The sequence below is a fragment of the Cydia strobilella genome, chromosome Z (genome assembly GCF_947568885.1).
Source record: "Cydia strobilella chromosome Z, ilCydStro3.1, whole genome shotgun sequence".
Taxonomy (NCBI): domain Eukaryota; kingdom Metazoa; phylum Arthropoda; class Insecta; order Lepidoptera; family Tortricidae; genus Cydia; species Cydia strobilella.
The window spans coordinates 14,387,610-14,410,163 of NC_086068.1; the positions used below are offsets into that span (position 1 = coordinate 14,387,610).

The window sequence follows — 22,554 nt, forward strand, 5'->3', positions numbered from 1 at the left end:
ATATATTCAATATTATATAACAGATGTTTTAGCTAGGGCGAATAATAATAATCTGTAGGGTAAGTATAAAAAAACCGGCCAAGTGCGAGTCGGTCTCGCGTTCCAAGGGTTCCGTATATTACACAATTTAAACAATGTATTTTTCACCTCAGCAGCTCGAACAAGCCTACTTTCGTCACTCCCTGGAGTGAGGAAAGTGCGACTTTCCTCACTCCAGGGAGTGAAACAATGTAGCTTTTTAATTTAGTGAAGTCCATGAACTTCATACTTTTATTACATTTTTTTTATGGTACGGTACGGTACGGTGTACGGTACGGTACGGTCCGGTCCGGTCCGGTCCGGTCCGGTCTCGTATTGTATCGTATCGTATCGTACATATTATAATACTTTTTTTTCTGTTTATTCTGTGTAATTCGAAATACATTTTAACCTTCAATATGTTCTCGCTACTGAGGTGAAAAATTATGTGTGCAACACGAGAGCAAAGTTATTTTACATCTCGTGTTTTTGAGTCCCTCGCTACGCTCAAGATTCTACCTTAGAATCACTCGCTTCGCTCGTGATTCAATTATAGAATCTTTCGCTTTCTCGGGACTCAAAACAAACACTCGCAAGAAAAACCAACTTTCCTCTCTTGTTGCACAAATAACTAATATTGTATGTGAAACGTGAGTGAAATGTCTTTAAAAAACCCGTAGGGGTCGGATCAAAAACTAAGTAATTAAGTCCGACTGCGATTTCTAATAGGTTTTCCTGTAATGTATAGGTAAATATCTATTTTGTCTATTTTTTTCAAAATTTTAGACCTAGTAGCTTCGGGGATAAAGGGGGGGAATGGTCATTTTTTGCCTATTTTCGTGAATAACTTCTAAATTACTTATCCTAAAATTATAAAAAAAATATATTTGAGATTCTCACAATAAGCTCTTTCATTTGATATATAACACGATATAGTCTGAAAAACTTTATTTTTTATTTTTTCATTTACCCCCCAAAAGTGGCCCCCATGTTTAAAATTCATTTGTTTGCGTTACATGTCCGTCTCTGGGTCACAAACGTACATATTACATAGTACGTACCTACATATACCAAATTTCAACTTAATTGGTCCAGTAGTTTCGGAAAAAATAGGCTGTGACAGACGGACAGACATACAGACAGACGCACGAGTGATCCTATTCCGTTCCGTTTACGTTCGTATTGTTCCGTTTTTTCCTTTTGAGGTACGGAGCCCTAAAAAACTTAAGATGCACTTTATTTGAGTCGGTCCTACTGGTTCGTCATATTACAGCGCTAAACAAATTACGTTTACCTACTAAAATCACACGATAACTTGACCTTTGATTAATTGATGATTATAATTTGAGTTCTTGTTTTTTACTAAATGCATCACGCCACGACAAATGGCTGTTGGCTCTTACTTGAGTAAAGAAAAGTGCGGCCCGTGACGTGACAACAGACAGACGAGCAGTTTTCGATTAGAATCGCTACTGTAGCATGACCATTGGCCCAGATACTTTCACTTTCCCTGCAGTAGTTCACAATCTATGATACCGTTTTAAGTACCTAAGTTGTATTTTTCAAATCATATACCTATTCAATTTTTGAATGTGCCGATTAGACTATGAAATGAACAAGAAAAACGGGATTGAATTGAAACAAATGTAGTGCATCCCAGCAGCTATGAATACCTAATTATTTTATTAGAGACGTACGCCTCATAGAAACAGATGAAACTGTAAATATTGGGCTAAAATGGGGCATGGATATTCGAAATATACCTATACAGTAATACAGTGTCGCTTTCAGTACGGATCAAACAGAGACCTAGTAGTAAGTCGGCATTTAAGAGCTACCGATCTATTATCAGCGAAAATGGTTTTGGAGAAAGCATCCGTTCATCACAAATCGTGCTAACCTAACTTTTGTAAATAGATTATTTTAAAAAGTATGAATGTATTTCGAATATGCCCTTACAAAATAATGGCGAGGAGACTAGAATCTACTACACACGAATCACTATGTACAGGCGAGTACCTACATGTAAATCAAATCTGTAGCTTTTACGGTCGGTCCTCTATCATTGGCCTTCATTTGATCCGTACTGAACGCGACACCCGTTCGTATGTTAGATTAATGTATTGGTTATAACCCTTCTGACCCCAGGCAACAAAAGTGATGGTATAGTAAATGTAATAACCACTTAAGAGAATAAGGGGCTTTTACGTCTTACGTCGCGTTAGAACGGTACGGGTCCTATAGAACTTCGTTTTCTATAGAAAGCATCACGTGATCATCGGTCATAGAAAATGAAGTGTCGGTTGGCTCGGCCCGGACCCGGGCCGTTCTAGCGTGAGCCATCCTTAATCTTTCGCCAAACACTTCAGGAGTCAAGTTTTATTTTATTTCACGTGAAATGTTTGAACACCGGTACCAATAAACAAACACCGCAACACAGAATAACTAATAGTACTACCCCGCAACCAGTTTTTTTATTGGTATTTTTTATAGGTATCTAACGGTGGTATGTTAAGGTTGACAAAAATGCGAAAAAAAAAACGAAATTTAATGAAAGACCACCTCAACTAGTGAGAGACGGAGCACATGAGACAATCGAGGTCACCACACATAAGCGCTCCCGTACACATTTTGTATGGGAGCGCGACTGCATATTCAATTGCGTCCACAATTACGACTACTCGTGTATATTAAAAATATTTGCCGAAATAAATATCATATACGAAGGAAAAAATGACCAAAGCCTCCAGTGTCCACCGTTTCCCGGACAGGTGCCTGAACCACTCGGCTATCCGGCCACGGTGGCATGGGTCGAAATTTCTAAGTTTGGGTATAACAATTTCCTGAAGGCTTGTGGCGCCCCCTGGCCATCTCTAAGGTAGAACACAGTATGGTTCGACGTTCTAACCGAATCAAACTCATGTGATGACGGGCTAGCGGAACCGGTAAACGGGGGACGCTGGTTCGATTCCAGCTCTGGACACTGGAGGCTTTGGTCATTTTTTTATTCGTATATGATATTTATTTCGGTTTATAATTTAATAGTAGCGTGTCTACTTGAAAAAACACATATTTAAATATTTTCATAAAAAGTTATTTGTTCTTAGAGCATTAGAAATATTTACAACAATATTAAGCTTATGGACATCCCTAAACGGGGATACACACCCGGGCTATTATAGTAGGTATATGTATTATGAAATGGTGTAGAAAGGTGAACTCGGTGGTGCTCGTTGTGCTGCTGCCACGCTGCTGCTCAAATCGTAGTATTTTGCAAGTAACAATGCACCTATGCGATGTCGGTGTAGTCTGTGGTACTGTGGTTCTAGATACCAGACGGGAGTTGGACCAAAATAAAGTAATTACTCTAATATAAATACCGTAGTGACTTATAAACATAAAACTATAAATCTAAAGATTGCTTAAATTTATTTTTCTAGAAACTTGCCCAAGTAAACCTAGTTAAATAATATCTAACGGATATTACATCCGTTATGTTTTTTCTTATTGCTACCAACTATAAAAGAAAGTAAACCACCGCCAAAAATTAAATAAAACGAATAATATGTACCGCAAAATGTTAGTGAACCATTGTTACCCCAACTGGCCTTTCAACGGTGGGCAACGCTTTCATTTCACGGTAAATTGAGTTTTTTCCAATTGAAGCAATGCAGTCAATTTCTTGAGTTCGATCGAAGAAAAGACAACAGTCGGTGTTAGGAAGCTTCACCGTCAAGATGGCTCTGCGGGGACACCGATGCTTTCCTCTGAAATGTTGCTGCTGGGTCCTGGCGATGCTGATCGCTTTGAGACCGGGCACTTCCACTCAAGAGTTCTGCAGCGCGAATTCCGAGGATGCTGCCTGCCAGCCTCACAACCTGCTGCATAAAGGTATGTTACCCACTTTACCCAGGTACCTATTCGTCATACTCATAATGGGTGATAAGTATTCCATGGTGGCGTACAGGGAATAACAGCTGATATTGATAATTATTTTCAACTCTTCCAAGGGAGCAATGGATATTTATTTTATGTTATACGAACCAAGGTGGTTTTAGGTTAATAGTTTGACCCAGGACAGTCTCATTGCAAACTTAGACAGAGACAATCATGCTGTCTTTGTAGTACCTACTAGCACCCAAAAGAAAGGGATGAGTATAATTTTCCTGGTTCTTACTGATTGACAAGTTGTAGTGTTTGCCATAAGTACTATTTTTTTAATCGAGCTCGATTTGGGCTAATGAAAGTAGGAAAAGTAGTCGCTAGAAAATAGCGTCAAATAATAATAAAACAGCGTATTTCAACATCGTGGCAATAAGACCATAATAAAATAATAACAATAATGATATTAGATTTTTTTTTTCTTTTAGTTCGTAAATTAGACATGCGAATTTTGACTCTTATAAGCCTGCAATGTTTTCATAGCTAAGCCAATAAACCGATTTTGATGAAAGATTATCTTCGAACAAAATTGTATGCAACTCGTAACACGAGAGATTTGTAGGTATCGTGTGATGTGACATATATATATACCCAATTAATCGTATATTGCATTTGCACTCTCTGCAAACTCCAATTTAATCGCTTAAAAAAGCAAAACCACTCGTATTTTCGGAAATGGTTGATGCTTTGTGTTGCTATTAATCTTGTGCTAATCACTGAAAATTGAAAATCACCTCCCGGCTCCCGCCTTCCCGCTCCTTTTGTTTTCTTAAAAAAATGAGCGCCTTGAAACTTTATACTCGACTCACATAAAAACCGGCCAAGTGCGAATCGGACTCGTGCACGAAGGGTTCCGTACCATTACGCAAAAAACGGCAAAAAAGTAACGTTTGTTGTATGGGATACTTAAATATTTATTTTATTCTGGTTTTATTATTTGTTAATATAGCGGCAACAGAAATACAAAGCATCTGTGAAAATTTCAACTGTCTAGCTATCACGGTTCATGAGATATAGCCTGGTGACAGGCGGACAGACAGGCAGACAGACTGACAGACAGCGGAGTCTTAGTAATAGGGTCCCGTTTTTACCCTTTGGGTACGGAACCCTAAAAATTTTCATACTTCGGTCACTTCGGTGTCGATTTCTTCTTGTAAATAATTTTGGCCATAAATAATCAGGTGTATAGTAACTTATTATTAGCGATGCAATTGCGAACTGTAAATTACACCTTGTATACCTATGTGTAAGCTCAGACTAAGCTGTGTTTGTTAGGGTTCTGTGGCCAAAGGGTAAAAACGGGACCCTGTTATTAAGACTCCTCTGTCCGGCTGTATTTCATGAACCGTGATAGCTACAGTTGAAATTTTCACAGGTGATGTATTTCTGTTGCCGCTATAAGTACAGAACCCTCGGTGGGCGAGTGATGGTATAGCATCTCTGAAGAGGAGTAATGTAATTCTGATAATAATGCCATCTCTGGGTTATGCTGGACATCTATTCCTCAGCCGTGGTGCCCTGCTGAGTAAAAAGCGGTATCTCAATTTAAGATTGAATGCAAATAAGTACCTACTTACCTTAAATTTTAATCATAACGTTCCATTTTCAGTTCATTCGTTTTTGAGATACCGCCTTTTAGCATAAGGAGGGCTGAGTGTGGCTAGATATCATTCTTGTGTGTAGATAGTAGAAAACAAAATATACCAAAACAAATATTTAGGCAGGTAACTTAATCGTATTTAATTAAATCTAGAAGAATATTATTATAATAAAAAATGTTTTGATAGTGCTAACCTAACCTAACCTAACCTTACGTTGCAAATGAACTAGGAAACAAATTAAATTTGAAACGTAAAAGTAGTTTTTTTAATATGTAGTGCAAACCTGAGCGTATTTCGATCATGATTTCGACGAATAAAAAAACCAATAGACTTTTTATTTCTGTTGTTTTTTAATAAACCTAAATTCCGTTTAAACATATTATTGATCAGATTTATGTTAAGCGTTTCTTTATATCACAACCAACCTTGTGAGTTGTGTTGAGTTGTGCTCTTACTCATTCAACCAAACAAACGCAGGCAAGATGAAAAGCAATGGCGGCCGGGCCGCGCCGAATCTGTGTACCTTCTTGTATGTACATAGGTACAAGGACAAGGTAAGTAAATTTTCGAGTATATTATATAGGTATACACTTACTGAACATTTATTTATTATTTCATCTTTATCAAAAGCTTTGATAGAGGCTTCGGGCAAAGCATATTTATGAAATGTTGGCGATGAAATATGGAACATTGTAACATTTCAAATAACAACCGTTGAACTAGCACCATTCTTAGTGCCCGTAAGGCCCGTCTTTAGATACACGTTGCTCCGATTATCATAACTAAGTTACTATTTTCCGTGCCTAGGTCTTAATCTGATAAATCTACTACAACCTGCCAAAATTAGAAAGACCTACATCTAATGACAAAATCCAACCACAATACATTACCTTTGTCGACATTTTACATGAATTATATCCTGATTCACTGATTTCTTGTTACCTAACATTAAATGTGACAATAGCACACCCTTAAAAATGCATGCTCAACACTTGTCCTGTTTCGCTATAAAATAACCTTTTTATAATTTTGATAACATCTTAACTGTAAATATATTTTCAGGTATTAAAAAGCTTCCAGAATAAAGTTGCGATACGGCAGGTATCGTGCTTTTCTTCGATAAGTATTTCGATTTTGTCAATGGCAATTTCAGTGAATCTAAAAAAGTAAAAATCTACATATATATGCGCTGTAACACCCAGATCACCGCACCACAAATTGTGGATAAAAAGCTTGAATGTTCTCAAAACTATGAAATATGCGACAAAAATAAATCTAAATTAAATAAAAAAAAAGTTGGATCAAACTATTGACGCTTTCCAAGTTATTTTGGGATCAAGAAGAAGAAATGAAATAGGTTGCCTCTGATTATTATTTGAAACATAATCAGGAAATTAATTCTTACATACTTGCTGTTAAGATATTTTCACAGAAGTGCGCTTAATGCGTCGCTGTATTTGCATTTGTCTTAGGTACTTGGAATGGAACGTATGTAAATAAGTAGGCACTTATAAATAATATATTGTACTTGATTCAACATAAGTTTTCATTTATTTATAAATTGTATATACAGATGTAAATCACAATGAAGAAATCAACGATGATCAAACGATCATGATGATCGATGATGATTCATTGTGATTTACATCTGTATATACAATTTATAGATTGTAATAATGTGGTACGTCCCACAATAAAAAAGGAAAAATATATTAACATTTTCATTTATTTATTCTGAAAAACTGATTTATGTAGTTTTCTAAGCATATACAATGGAAATTGGTACGACAAAGATTACTACATAAATCAGTTTCCAATATTAAAATTGTTACATGTAGGTAAAGAACCCATAAGTATGTGTGTGTGTGTGTACATGTGTGCGTGTTTACTGCATATACAGTCTCATTAGTTGAGAGCAGGACCGCTAGGGGCAGCACTAGTAGAGACGTGAACGTGAAATGCGAGAGTTTCTTATCTATTACAGTAATAACATATACTAATCTATGGTGCCCAGTGACATGACCATAGACCTAGCATTACATAGGTAGATCAGCTATACGCGTGCGCCCGTGAGGGACAAAACATACGCAATGCGACGATATGATTGGATAGTAGATTAGCAAAGCCTGACCAGGAATATATGATCACGCGCCATGTTGCGGAATTTCACTGGAACAATTTTTTTCATACTGTACTGAACTGTCACCCTATACATGAGAATAACAGCGCCCTCTTGACAATGATCATATATTTCTGGTCAGGCTTTAGATTTGTAGCCCACCATAAATAAATATACGGTGGGGAATTAAAAAAAATGTGAGACTGTGACAAGGACAAACAATAACAGCGCTTTCTCTGCTACTCCTACTGATAGATACATAAAACTATTCCCGTTCGGTCATTTCACCCCACCCGTCATGACCGATCCAGTTATACTACATTGTCTACATTCATGGACATGACGCAACGTCAGATTCAGGAAATGACACTTTGACAATCGATGTTATTGTATTGCTAAATAAAAATTAAGATAAATGTTTGTAAACTTTATAATTATGGTGTCTATAGGTGATGTACATGTATGATGTAATGCTGATTGCTGGTATTATCGTGGACATACTTGCCGATGCAGCCTGTTACATTTAATACATATAATACAAATATAATTGAAAGCAAGCTCAATTCGAATATTATCGGACGGCTGTATTTCAGCAGTTAACATTAATTACTATAGGACTGAACGACATTAGGTATTATAGGACTGAAACTGAGTGAGCTTATCGGCGGCGGGAAGCGGGAGCGCGTATCTGGAGCACGATCGTGGTATCCGCGCAGCCTAAGTCTTTTTTTAGTCGCCTTGTTTTACGAGCTTCAGTTTATGTTCGTGACTCGCCCGGTGCGGAAGTCTGTTTGACTTTTGAAATGGGCGCTTCTGGAAACATGACAACGTTCAGAGGGATATTTTTTGTAATACTTCTATGTTATGGCCTGGTTCATGGAAAGGGTATGTGTTGATTGTGTGACAATACAATTATGTTTCTGTTCTGTACATTTTATTTACTTATTGAATAGTATTTAAGCTTTTAAATTGTCAGTAGGTATCAATTAACAGAACTTAAACATGATGCTAATCAGTGTCTTGTTGAACTCAGTCATATTTTTGTAGGACTTAATAGCTTAGTATGTAGGTGATAGACATGTTATTTGTTATTCTTATTTACAAAACATTTAAACAGTGCATATTATTATACACATAAATATAAATTATTAAAAGTAAGAATTAAAATTTATAGGAAATCCATTTCATTCAAAATGTTCCATTTTCATTGAGTTATATGTATAAAAAGTAATTAACTTCTTTCAGAAAATGTCAAAGTGGTCACAGTCGCAACGGAGGATAATCATGGCTTGCAACGCTTCCTGCGCTCAGCCAGTGTGTACGGCATTGAGGTGAAGGTGCTCGGCAGAGGTCAAGAATGGGCAGGTGGCAACATGAACTATGCTGGTGGTGGCCAGAAGATTAATTTACTTAAAGACTACATCAATCAGCTCAAGAAAGAAGGGGATAATGCGCAAATCATTCTCTTCACAGACAGGTGAGAATAGTAGTAAAATGCAAATATATAAAATAATATGAACGATAACAATAACAATATAGATATGTGTGACATTTTCAAGCAAAAGGTACCACATTGTTGCTTGTTGATAAGGTTGATTTCAAATTGGAACTATATTGAAATAGCGCCTTATTGACAACCGACAATAAGTACCCTTTTGGTTGAAAATAGCACATGTAATTTTATCTATTATTAAATTGTTGTTTTGTATTTATCTTTAATTGACAATTTAATGACAATTTCAAATATTTAAGTTGACATTGACTTTAATGTTAACTTGGTTTATATTTAATTGTATGACATGTTTATCTTTGTACACGACAATCCTTATGACACAATTAATATTATTATTTTTAATTAATGAATTTTTTTATGTAATTTATGACGATTATGGTAAATATAAACATAATTTTGACAAAATTGGATGCTGATAAGCAATAATGTGTCAACCCACAAAATCTCAAAAATGAGATTTTAATGCCATATTGTAGCTGGTCCGCTCGACTTCATTTTGCAGAAATGACCTTAGTGATTTGAAATTTATAAATATACCAAAAGAAGGAAAAAAGGTAAACACGAATCCGTTAACACATGTTGTCTGTTTTGCATTAATGCGTTTAGTACCTTAACTTATTACAGTAATGGGAAGAACACATACTAAAATTTCAATAATGTCTTAAGAGAGGTTAACTCATTATTGCGGAAATCACATTCCATTAGTTCTGTTTTACCAGAATACTCATACTTGTTATGAACAAAATGCTGCACTTCATGATAAAAGCAAGCCGCTTTGCATAGTGATAGTAGGGACCAAACTGAGCGATTTGACCCGCAGCAGCGGCAGTTTCACCCCTTAGGAACAGAGATGGCGCCACTTCTTTAAAAAATATTTCAAAAAATTCTACAAGCTAAACCAATGAACTGATTTAAATATTTAATATCTCAAATGAAAGCTCATTATATAGATTACATTCTAAAAAATACTTAATAAATATATACTGAATACTTTTGGCAAAAAACGGCATCTTAAGTTTTTTTTCTTACTCGATTGATAGTTTTTACTTGATTTCTTTAAAAAAAATATGGAACATGAATAGTTTAATAAATGTATATATAAAGTACTGAGTATATAAATAGTATTACAAAAAAACCCGACACCGATACCTTTCATTCATCACGAAATATTTAAGTTCAATTATGCACACTCTTACAAATAAATTTATTTAAAAGAAATCTTCAACCGCAGTAAGTGCACTGATTTTAATATGAAATGTGTCATATGAAAAGAAATCACCCAATTTATTTTAATAAATAATAATAAAATAAAAAACTGAATAAAGTTTTTTCCTGGTGCTGAATTACAAAAAAATATAACAAAATATAAGTTATTTTTATTTAAAGTGACTACATTCGTAGTATAAATAAATAAATAAAATAAATTTGAATGTATGTACATTCGTAAAATAATGTAATTTTTGTAATTATAATGATTTAAAATAACTAGTTAGACTTAAATCATTCTTGCAAATCGAAAAAAATATCATATCAATGCATAATGAGGCTTGATTGATTATTGCAAAACAAAGTTTATATTAAGTTAGTATTAAACAACAACAATTTATGTGCTATAACATGTTAATTATAAGTTAAAAGGCACATTTACATAATTAGCAAAACTGTGTTATGTATATTGACACGTTCTTGAGAAAGTTTCACTTCATTATTAAATTCGCAATAAACAAAAAGGGGGTATTACGACAAAACTAAATTTATTTAGAATATTATAATTATAAATCACTAGTATTCATTGTATTTAAACTGACAAATACAATACAACAGTTTAAACAAAATCTTAAATTTTTAGAACAAACACTCAAAAACCACGAAAAAATCTTTAGACGCCATTTTCTCAAAATGGTGCTTATGTGGGTTAACACATTATTGCTTATCAGCATCCAGTAGCAAATGTAGAGAGTAATTTTCATTGTGTAATAAAGAAATCTAAATCTATTAAATAAAAATATTCAGCTTTAAATACTTGGTGCAGCAAGGTGTTGAAAGGTTGATTGGTGCACCAGTGTACTTTGTTCGAAATTAAACTAATTACTCAAGCAAAGGAGACTTTTGAGTTCAAGTGTAAAAAACCGGCCAAGTGCAAGTCGGACTCGCGCACCGCGGGTTCCGTACTTTTTAGTATTTGTTGTTATAGCGGCAACAGAAATACATCATCTGTGAAAATTTCAACTGTCTAGCTATCACGGTTCATGAGATACACCTGGTGACAGACGGACAGACGGACAGTGGAGTCTTAGTAATAGGGTCCCGTTTTTACCCTTTGGGTACGGAACCCTAAAAAGGATGAAATAAATTAAGCTCTTTCAGAAATATAACAAGTGTTGTGTTACATAATTTCTTTCATAGTTTGATATACAATAGTTTGCAATACTAACACTTGCAATACGAGATTTGTCAATTCGGCAAATAGTTGAGCCATTACATTAATAAGTACCTTTGTACATTTCCCTCTCATAGTTATGATGTCATGTTCCTGGGAACCATAGAAGAGATTGTCAAGAAATTTAAATCATTTGAAAATACCAGAGTCCTGTTTTCTGCTGAGCAGTTCTGTTGGCCAGAGGTGAAGCTGGCAAGCATGTATCCTAGAACAGAGCTTCCTAGCCCGTACCTTAATTCCGGAGGATTCATTGGTAAACACATTATCAAGTCTAATAATCATTGTAAAATTATCATAGTAATGAATGATGGAGTAGAATTACATATAAAACAATATTAATAAAATAATTTTATTTCAGGGTACTTGCCTGAACTTTCGGAGATAGTAAATTACAAACCTATCAAGGACAAAGATGATGATCAGCTGTATTATACTAAAGTGTATTTGGATAAGACTACAAGGGAATCTCTAAAAATCTCACTTGACCATGATTCGGCCATATTCCAAAATTTAAATGGAGCTTTATGTAAGTATCAATGTTTTTGATTTATCAGTAACCAAAAATTGTTAGACATTGCTGCTACAAGGCAAGTCGGGTTAAACTGTTAATGTGTTGTGTAATTGATATCTGAGAATATCTCTGAATAACTACAGTTACTAAGTTCTCAACAAATTGGAAACTTACCATACCAGTTATACAAGAAAGTATAATATTTTGTCCATGTTGTAGCGGATGTTCAGCTGACTGCCAACTCTACAGAAGAAAAATGGCCTTACATTACAAATGTTGCCACGAAGCAGCGGCCACTGATTGTTCACGGCAACGGCCCTTCCAAGCTCACCCTTAATCATTTGGGCAACTACTTGGCCAAATCCTGGTCGGCATCTGAAGGTTGTGCGTTGTGTAGTGCCAACAAGATACAAATTAAGGTGCAAATCAGTTATAATTTTAAATTACGCAATAAAATTTAACACTAAGCAGATTGATAGGTTTGCAGGAGATTATTTAGAAAGTATTTTAGATTAAATGTTTGGTATGAATACCTATATTACTTATTTCTATATTAATAAGACTGGAGATTTATAGCCTGCAATATTTTGCTATGTAAAACATTACCAGGGTGTGTTCACAGATTATCTATTAACTTTAATATCCTGAGTCATACAACGTTTTTGTTTTAGGAAGAAACATTACCGTCAGTTATGCTGGCCGTGTTCATCGAGCAACCTACACCATTCCTGGAAGAGTTTCTAAAACAGTTAATTGACATTAACTACCCGAAAGAGAAATTGCACTTGCTCCTGCGGAATAACGTAGAGTATCACGAGGCAGATGTCGAGGAGTGGTTCCAAACCTACAGCAGGAAATATGCTACAGCCAAGCGCATTAAGCCCAGTGACTTCATCACTGAAGCTGAAGCCAGGAACACTGCCAAGTAAGACGTGAAAATAATACGAGCATCCCATTCAGAAACAATTATTAATAGTTACATCAAACATGCTGCTCTCAATTGATCTATTGAATTTATGCCTATTGGTATACTAAGGCTTATTGGTGCTGTGCTATACTCTCGTTTAAAAGCTGACAATATTTACCATTTATATTTAAAATATCACAATCTCAAGTTTTGTAAAAAATACTTGCACAATGCACTATCTATTAAGTTTTATTTGTGATCGTATGAAGTCGTATTTAGGTACACAGTTCACATGTTTTGGAAATAGGAATAAGTGGTGTTCTGTTCCAGGGAGCGCTGCCTGGGCAGTTCGTGCGACTACCTCTTCTCAATCGATAGCGTGGCCCGCGTGGAGCCTGACACCCTGCGGCACTTGCTCTCTTCGGGCTATGATGTCATCGCCCCGATGCTTAAGCGCTCCGGAGGAGCTTGGTCCAATTTCTGGGGTACGATCAACACGCAAGGCTTCTACGCGAGGTCTGCAGATTACATGGACATCGTATTTTACGCCATAAGGTAAGGTTTTGCTCAGCGATTTTTATTTTTCATAAAGATATGTTTAAACGTGTTCACAACATTCAATTGTGAGTCGTTAATAAGCAGCTGTCGCATTGTCGATGATAAGTAAGAAGCTAGTAACATGAGTGAATGTTTAGTTTGCTTCAGTGTTAAGAGCCCATCAACGTGCTCACTAGCGCCACTGGTAAATACTCGTGATTATTTAAATTGAACGATATATGGTCAAATAAGGGGCCCGCTACGTACTGTATTTTGTATTTAGGTACCTTTTGAATACAATATAATAGTTTTCACGTTGCTGGATTCGTCAATCTATGCGTCCAAAGTTAAAACGGCCGTTTTTGTTTTGAGTTCATAGATCGACGAATCCAGCAACGTAAAAACTATTATAACGTATTCAAAAGGTATCTTAATACAAAATACGGTACAAAGCGCCCCCCTTTTTTGAATATCTATAGTTAATTTTAAATAATCACAATTATTTAGCAGTGGCGCTAGTGAGCACGTTGATGGGCTCTTAAATATTTAATTATACGAACTGGTCTACCGCGATTTAGTGATTTAGTGTTAAATCTTTAAAAATGCCCGCAAAGTAAACAGCTAGCGATCAACGGTAAATTAAATGGTCTCTTTTAACACATTCAATGGCGAAAACCCGAGTATCGGGTATTTAATGGTTTCGTTCCCAGGCCGGACGACCCGACAGTCGGGATCGTTGTACTACAGCTTTATATGACAAAATGTTTGTGGCCTGGCGCGGATGTGTTGTGTGGCTGGGTGGCAATGAATGTGTTAATTGTACCAATCTACATCTATACTTACATACTACATTTATACTTTTGTTGCGAGAGAAAATAATCGGTCGCTACTGGCATTCTCGCAGCCGGTCACATCTTCCTCAACATGAGATCACGTATATACTTGCTATCTCAGTAGTTAAATAACACGGCGCGTTGACACCGTTATGTATAACGCTGAGTAATAATTCATTAAAGTTCTTATCAATTATCCCTATCAGCCAGGAAAGAAGTGATTGTAACAACATGTCGAAACTTAAACATATCATATTATTCATATTTAGGTTGTTTATGGCTGGTACATTTAGAGCCGACGTTTGCGTTTGTACCAGTTAGCTAACTCCTGCAACTTTCGCGGCGTAGCATTCTCAATTAGGAGTAGGTACTTAACACTAAACTGCAGCTCAGTTCATGTTGACTTTGTGAATATAGAAATACCCGTTTCACATTTTCTAAGAGTATATGGTGACTAATAATTATTAACACAGGTTATAACAAAGAGGTGTGTTAATTTACGTTAGATTTGGCTACTTTGCCCGCCACATTTTTTTTAATGCGAACTGAACTTAGTACAGTATGTACATACTTACCTAACCTACTTCCGATTATTTTAAGGCCTTTAAGAGCGTTTTCACATTGTCCGATCCGATATCGGATGTCGGAAGGAAGTAAAATGTAAGATATGTGTTTCTCTGTATTTATTTATTCATTTAATAAATCATGATTGCTAAAAAAACGATAAATAAAGCAAAAAGGCGGACTTATTGCTAATGGCACTCTCCTACAAGGATGTAGGAATCGTTTCAAATTAGGCAAGTCGTTGGGAATCGAGTTTTGTGGACCACTCGCCACTGTAACCTACATAGTTCATTTTACGATTGCGGCGGCAACCATCTCATCAGAATGCTTGGCGTTCTCGTTACTGAGAACACTGAGCTTACGTGTCAGCTCTCAATTCGTGTAATGTTGATATAATTCGCACTGATTCTTGAACACACTCCTACAAATAAATGGGTTGGAATCATAATGATACGCCATTTTACGTTCAATGATATCATACTCGTACAGAGGTACATACTATTATAATGCTAGGGTAAAAATATATTCTATTTTAGCATATAACAATATCGATTCTTGATCTTGTACGTATATAAGGCTGCTTCTGCCATTCGAACTTGTCAAGTTTCAATGTCAGAGCACTTAAGAACAAATTTAATCAGTACAAGTGTAGAGTAACCCTCTATGGATGACTCCGCTACGCGAGCCTGAAAATCGAGCCACAATTAAGCTGTTACAATTTACTCATTTTGGACAAATATTCATGGTCACATATTATTTTCCTTTTGTATTAAACACTATGCTATAGCGGCCCCTGTTTTCTGACAATGGAAATTCACCGTACATTGCTCCAACAAATTAATATTGACGCCCGATACCAACCTACAGGAATTTATCATTGTTAATCTAGGAATAAATAGATATACCTACATGAAAAATGTATTACTTACTAATTTATTAGAGTTAGAGCAAGATAAGTACGCAACAATTTTGATAGCACACGCAGTCCAAGTGTTATTATTTTATACGACTGGATTTCATAGAAGTTCGACGTTTAAAATAACACTTGCTATCAAAATCGTTGCAGACTTATCTTGGTCTAACTATCAATATTATCATTGACTGTTGGTTCAACAAAGACGTTTAATAACGTCGAATTATTTTAAAAAAGGTTGTTAAATTAAAATTAAATTAAAAAGCTTTTATTTCGGATTAATTACATCCATAGAATTACATATTATGAAAATTAAAATTAAAAAATTAAATTAATATTAAACTTAAAACTAACTTAAACTAAACATATTAAAAAAAATACTTTTTAAAATCTGCACGTGGCGCGTGCGATTTCGCCCAGTGGCCAAATATCGGGCTGTCATATGCCCCTGCGACCGCACTCAGGAGCCCGTTGGTGCCGCCGCGCGCACGGCGCATCAGGGACGCGACGCGTTTGCGCATAATGGCATGGAAATCATCCGTGTGTGCCTCCGCGAACATCCCAGAAGCACTGCAGTACCGCGGCAGCCCCATCAGCATCCTGAACGCGTTATTGTAGAGGACGCGCAGCGCACTATAAGCTTTCTTCGTGCAGTTGATCCACAGGCTGCAAGTGTAAAAAGTTTGGCAATATGATCAGAACAAGGTTAACTTAACACTTGTTGTGCATTTTGCAAACCTGCGGATCAACATGTTGCTTCTCACTGATAGTGCCCTGCGCTCCCTCTCCACGTCCACGTCATCATTTTGAGACGCAGTGACCCAATGCCCCAGGTACTTAAACTGTGTTACTAATTTCAACTGAACGCCCCCTAACATAACTGGTGGTACTATGCTGTATGTTTTTGTGCCGGCTTTGAATATCAGTAACTCAGTCTTATTAGAATTGTACCTGAGGCCGTGTGCCTCTGCGTATCTTTCACATATGGCCAGTAGCTTATTAAGTGCGCAAATCGAAGGGCTAAGTACCACCATATCATCAGCGTAGCTGATGTTATTGAAGCACCGCCCTCCGACTGAGCAACCCGCTCGAGTGCCGCTAAGCTCCTCAATATATTGCCGCAATTTTTCTCTAACATTTTTGTCTACATATAATTTAAAACGGGACCCTATTACTAAGACTCCGCTCTCCGTCCGTCTGTCTGTCTGTCACCAGGCTGTATCTCATGAATCGTGATAGCTAGACAGTTGAAATTTTCACAGATGATGTATTTCTGTTGCCGTTATAACAACAAATACTAAAAACAGCATAAAATAAATATTAAGTGGAGCTCCCATACAATAAAACGTGATTTTTTTGCCGTTTTTTGCGTAATGGTACGAAACCCTTCGTGCGCGAGTCCGACTCGCACTTGTCCCGTTTTTTTAATGTATGTACATATTAAATTTTAATACTTTTATTAGATTTCTTGTGTTACAACGAGAGAGAAAAACGGTTATACCTAACAAATAAACTGGTTTCTTCATGATGTGACGTCACAGGCTGTGCGCTATTTGTAAGAGCTTTTTAATTAAATCGCAGTGCACGCGACTGATATATTATTCTGGTTTATAATATACGAGGTTTATTATATATACATTATATATATTCGAATCTCATGGGAAGTGGAATCGATTAACATCTTCTATTTAACTCAATTATAAAATTGGTGAACTAGGCGCCAAATATGACTAACAAACAAAACAAATAAAACAAACGTGTTTTGTGGAAAAAGTGATTTGAGGTTTCCTTCGGAAGCAGCACGATAAAGGCACGGCACGGTGCAGGTGCACCACGAGACACGCCTCAGGCGTCAGTAGCACGTCTAATCAAAGGCAATGGAGAAGTCAGTCTTGAAGGAGCGGCGGTCGATGGAGTACATGTTGTCCGCCGTGCACTCGTACACGCCGGCGTCCATCTGGGTGGCCGGGTCGATCTCGATCTTGGACTTGACTCGGTCCTCGCCGATCGGCCACTCGTGAATCTGTTCGTTATAAAGACAATATTTATTAATTCGTGTTTCCAGTTTAGGTTCATAATTATTTCATTATGAACTGAAGAAAAAATATAAGAGTTAAAAGTAACTACTGACCCGCCCCGGCTTCGCACGGGTTAACAAAGTATACACCTAAACCTTCCTCAAGAATCACTATTGATAAGTGAAAACCGCATGAAAATCCGTTTAGTAGTTTTTGAGTTTATAGTGAACATAGAGACATACAGACAGACAGACACGGCGGGGGACTTTGTTTTATAATATGTAGTAATAATTTAGTAACTAGAATTTAGTTACCTACTAAATTTAGAGCCGCACCAACTTAGTAACTCGTTATGATACTTATTATGATGTTGATTCCCGCGATACAGGCTACGCCTAGCACATTGCAGTGAACCCCGGGATAGGTTACGCCTATTGTGGGGTTCACTGCAATGTGCTTATAATGTTGATCCCCACGATAAAGGCTAAGCCTAGTGTGGGGTTCACTGCAATGTGCCTATTATGTTGATCCCTGCGATGCAGGCTACGCTTAGTGTGGGGTTCACTGCAATGTGCTTTTGTTTAAATTGTTTCTATGCCTTTATAATTACAATTTAAATGTTTTTGATTATTTGATAATTATGAAATAAATAATATGAAATAAAACTATGAAAACGTCGGAATGTATTATATATTGAATTTATAATACATCCCGACGTTTCGAACCCTTAACAGCGTTCGTGGTCAACGGGTGACTGAAAAAACTACAAAGTAGTTACGCATTATGTGTAGCGTTTAATAAGCCTTTCTAGCTGTACAAATAAACATAATCATGAATTTTTAGCCGGCTACGGCACAGTGAAAAGGGGATTTGGGTGGATTTATTTGTATTATAATTATTTTTGACCCAGTTCGGCCAGTTCCAAAAAGGAAAATAACCCATATCATAAATATTCGTAGTCGAGTAAATGTTTAAAACTTTTTACTTTTGTGGTGAATGTTGAATTTAGTTATTTATTTATGTACTTATTTTGGCTAGATATATAAATGTGCAGGGCGAAAAGTACCACTGGCTTAGCGAACAGAACCTGTTGTCATATTTTAATGTACTACTAATAGCTATTAAAGTAAATGTTTCATGTTTGACGAAAGAATACTAATGCATAGCAATACTAATGTAACAGTAATCAGACGAAGACACAAAAGTGTACACAAAAATATCTCATAAGCTCATCACGTTATAATGAGCTTACCGAATGTTCAGCGAACTGTGTCGTCGATGCGATTATAGTCCGCAAAACATAACCAGAGCTCGCTCCCCTAACCTTAATCTAAATGAGTTATGCTGAGCGTCGAATGGTCCCTTTTCTACATATAAAATACTCTATCAGCTATCTTAACTCAGTGCTTACGTGCTTACCAAGCGACTAATATAAATTCCTTACAAAGACGTCAGTCAGTAAAATGAGCTAACTTAACGTTTTATGGTACTTTCCTAATTTTTTCCACACTGTATCACAGACTGTATATTGTCTGAATTATTTCGGCTACTGTGTTAAATCAAGAGACGTTTGTAACAGGGGTTAGTTGTCGTTGCCTCTTTATGCCGCTTTGTGATCTTACCGCCAGCGCTTCAAACAGTGCGCTCAGTTATTTAGTAGCACACATCGCAAATAACTATTACGAATCTAAAACGGTACATTTAGTAATGAATAGTTCAATTTCAAGTTCAAATATACTTTATTCATGTAGGCCTAGACAGCTTTTGGGATTATACTGAGCAACTTTTACTATGGGTCCAATACCGAAATCGCGAAAAAAATGTTGGCTGTTTCATACATTTTGGCTGGTCCATTTTCTATGGGTGGGTAAATTTTTTTTCGCGATTTCGTGGTTGGTCCCATAGTAAAAGTGGCTCAGTATAATCCCAAAACCTCCCTGGCAACGGGAATGCACTTATTTTTTGTCCACCCTGTATATATATTATACTTAACACGAAGCATTTTTTCTAGTCTCCATGTACCTACTACTAAAAAGTGGAATTAATAATGTTTATTTATTACTAAATAGTGAGCTTAATTCAGTTTGTAACGTAGGAAGTAAAATAAAAATTCGCTTACGTGAAGATAATGATGAGCAAAAATTTCGACGCCGTCTTTGAACCAAGTGATGTGAGGACGCGGTGAGCCCTTGGCAATGCAGAGGAAGGCGATCTTGTGGCCCAACACGTACTCAAGATCGAAGTGCGAAGCCAGCAGGATCTTGGCTCCCTGAATTACAACGGCCATTAGTGCTATTAAGAGTATTACTTTATTACCGTAGTACACACCAAAGCGCGCGGTTGTTTTATGCCATAAACGCTGCGTTGGACCCAGATCATTTTACATCAGATAATCCAACTATCAACTACTCAAAAGAACTGGTAATTGTTTAGATGTGACAAATAAATTTCAAAAAAATAATTACCTAAATCGAAATATAAAATAAAAATACCAGTACCAGGGTCGCACTGCGACTTGTCAGGCTATAATATCAATATCAGCAAATCCGCCATAATCACTCAATTGTAATACAAAATAGATAAGCTAACTTACATCGTTGTTGTTGTAATATTGATCGGATTCCGGGTCTCTATATTTCCCAGTAATAGGTAAGCCAATTTGCACCTGTAAGTAAAAAAACGTCAAAAACCAGGCGATTATAAGAGCGTAGCAGTTAATGTAGACCTAAGCGTTACCTTGGATTTCGTTCTACCTCTAGAACGTCCACGACGCGCACTTGCGGGCTCGATTATAAACCAGAATACTAAGAACAATCCTAAGAGAATTTTAGCTCTAAGGAAGAACATTTTGATAGGTTCTTATTGGCGGGAAGAGATGGTCCAGGTGACCTGGGCGCTGGCGCGGGCTCGCGAGGTTTCTGCGCGACTGCAGCTCTGCACGCTCGACGCGCCAATCTCCCAATTGACTAATGGCGGAGGTGATCGCAGGAGGGCCCTTGTCTCGTCCCCTGCTTGATATATGGCAATCGTCATATCCTTTCGCATTTCGTACATTGATACAACTCTATTGAATATTTATGGGACGAGCGTTACCTACCAATATTAAGTTTATTGGTACTTGCCATTTGTCACCTGCTTTTTAAATGTTAAGAATCTACGTATACCACTTAAACAAAAGTAGACGTACGCTTACCAAAATAGAACAATGGAATGAAAGACTATGAAAACACATTACCTCGCTAAATAACCTTTAAATGTCCCAGTGCTGGATATGGTCCCAATCTAAACACCTTAATTCCAAGCAATAAGGATGACAAGCGGGTTCTTTCCTATTAGTAAGTTTACCTAAATTAGAGATTCCCTATCATTCTCATTGACGTATGTTGTTCGAAATGACATGTATTCGTCGTTACATTTTTGTAATCTCGCCACTCACTCGAAATAAGGGACAGCATTTTTCTGCTTTTATTTAATTCTTCAGAAGATAAGAAATACCAATTATTTGGCTACTACCTACCTAACATAAAGGTTATCATATCATGCCTGAACTGTTCATTATTATCAGCAGTTTTATTTGCTAGATATGTGAAGTATATGAGAGTTGAATTAACCCTATAATAAAAAATTTTAGTATTGACGGTTTGATTTTTTTTGCGTTTTTTGAGAAAGAAATATATATTATTTCGAGGTTGTCGAATTACATACAAGACGGCAATATATTTGCCGCGATCGGCCAAGGGCATGAAGTGACAAAACGATTGCCAGTTTGCTGGGGGAAGTGCAGGAAGTACCCATATTACAAGCTTTGCTTGGTTTGGGGCCAGGTCGATCTGTGTACAATTGCCCCCAAATAGTTACTTATAGAGAATAAATAACTATTTGGAGGCAGTTCATTTCTTGTCTTACGATAGTATATTTATATAATATTATTTATTTATTTATTATTATATGTATTGTATCTTATTTCCAAGTAGGTATCGTAATCCGAGCAGAGCAGAGGGTAGGTTGCTAGAGTAAAACCAAGAAAAGTCTGCAACGATTTTTATATTACACGCAATGCAAGTGTTATTTTAAACGTCAAACTTCTATGAAATTATGACGTATAAATAACACTTGTAATGCGTGTGCTGTCAAAATCGTTGCAGACTTCACTTGGTCTAACTCTAGCATGAATAATGAATATAAATCAATATTAATAATAGCCCAAGCTACCCTTTCATTTAATAATAATAAAGTGAAAGAGTTTGTGTATCTGGGAACATTATTCACTAGGGACGGTAATCATGATAAAGATATTGAAAGGAGAGTGAGTGCTGGAAATCGCGTGAATGGGACACTTAACGCTTTTATGAGCAGCCAGAAGGTGTCGCAAAAGGCACGTTTGGCTGTGCATAGAGGGGTGCTGGTGCCTACACTTATGTATGGTAGCGAAAGTTGGGTATGGCAGAAGAGGCATCAGAGCCAAGTGAATGCAGTGTAAATGAGAGCGTTGAGAAGTGTGTGTGGTGTGAGATTACAAGATAGAATAGGAACAGTGTGATAAGGGAAAAGTGTGGACTGAGCGAAGATGTAGTGACAAAAATTGAGAAAGGTATGTTGAGATGGTTTGGACACGTGGAAAGAGTGAGTGAAAGAAGG

General features: G+C 36.6%; 2 protein-coding genes across 2 annotated transcripts in view; one reads left to right on the plus strand and one right to left on the minus strand.

Annotated features, from left to right (window-relative positions):
- The first annotated feature begins 8,300 nt into the window (after nt 1-8,300).
- LOC134754228 (procollagen-lysine,2-oxoglutarate 5-dioxygenase) overlaps nt 8,301-22,554 on the plus strand; it is a 33,018-nt gene continuing 18,764 nt past the window's right edge. Inside the window, exons 1-7 of the mRNA XM_063690400.1 lie at nt 8,301-8,565; nt 8,926-9,157; nt 11,711-11,886; nt 11,992-12,159; nt 12,364-12,563; nt 12,816-13,069; nt 13,382-13,606. Coding sequence (XP_063546470.1) covers nt 8,484-8,565; nt 8,926-9,157; nt 11,711-11,886; nt 11,992-12,159; nt 12,364-12,563; nt 12,816-13,069; nt 13,382-13,606 — 1,337 coding nt within the window. The 5' untranslated portion in view covers nt 8,301-8,483. The remainder of the gene's footprint in view (nt 8,566-8,925; nt 9,158-11,710; nt 11,887-11,991; nt 12,160-12,363; nt 12,564-12,815; nt 13,070-13,381; nt 13,607-22,554) is intronic.
- Nucleotides 16,225-20,936, minus strand: LOC134754444 (immunoglobulin domain-containing protein oig-4-like). Its single transcript, XM_063690773.1, has 4 exons — nt 20,653-20,936; nt 20,510-20,581; nt 20,036-20,185; nt 16,225-17,921 (listed from the first exon to the last, which is right to left on the minus strand). Exons 1-4 carry the CDS (start codon nt 20,761-20,763, stop codon nt 17,763-17,765), a joined length of 492 nt encoding a protein of 163 aa, XP_063546843.1. The 5' UTR covers nt 20,764-20,936; the 3' UTR covers nt 16,225-17,762.

Bases quoted from the DNA above. Each gene is read 5' to 3' on its own strand.
- LOC134754444 (XM_063690773.1), bottom strand. From the start codon at position 20,763: ATGTTCTTCCTTAGAGCTAAAATTCTCTTAGGATTGTTCTTAGTATTC. The intron at 20,582-20,652 runs GTAACGCTTAGG...TTTTACTTACAG, and splicing joins GAGGTAGAACGAAATCCAAG to GTGCAAATTGGCTTACCTAT. The intron at 20,186-20,509 runs GTAAGTTAGCTT...GTTGTAATTCAG, and splicing joins AATATTACAACAACAACGAT to GGAGCCAAGATCCTGCTGGC.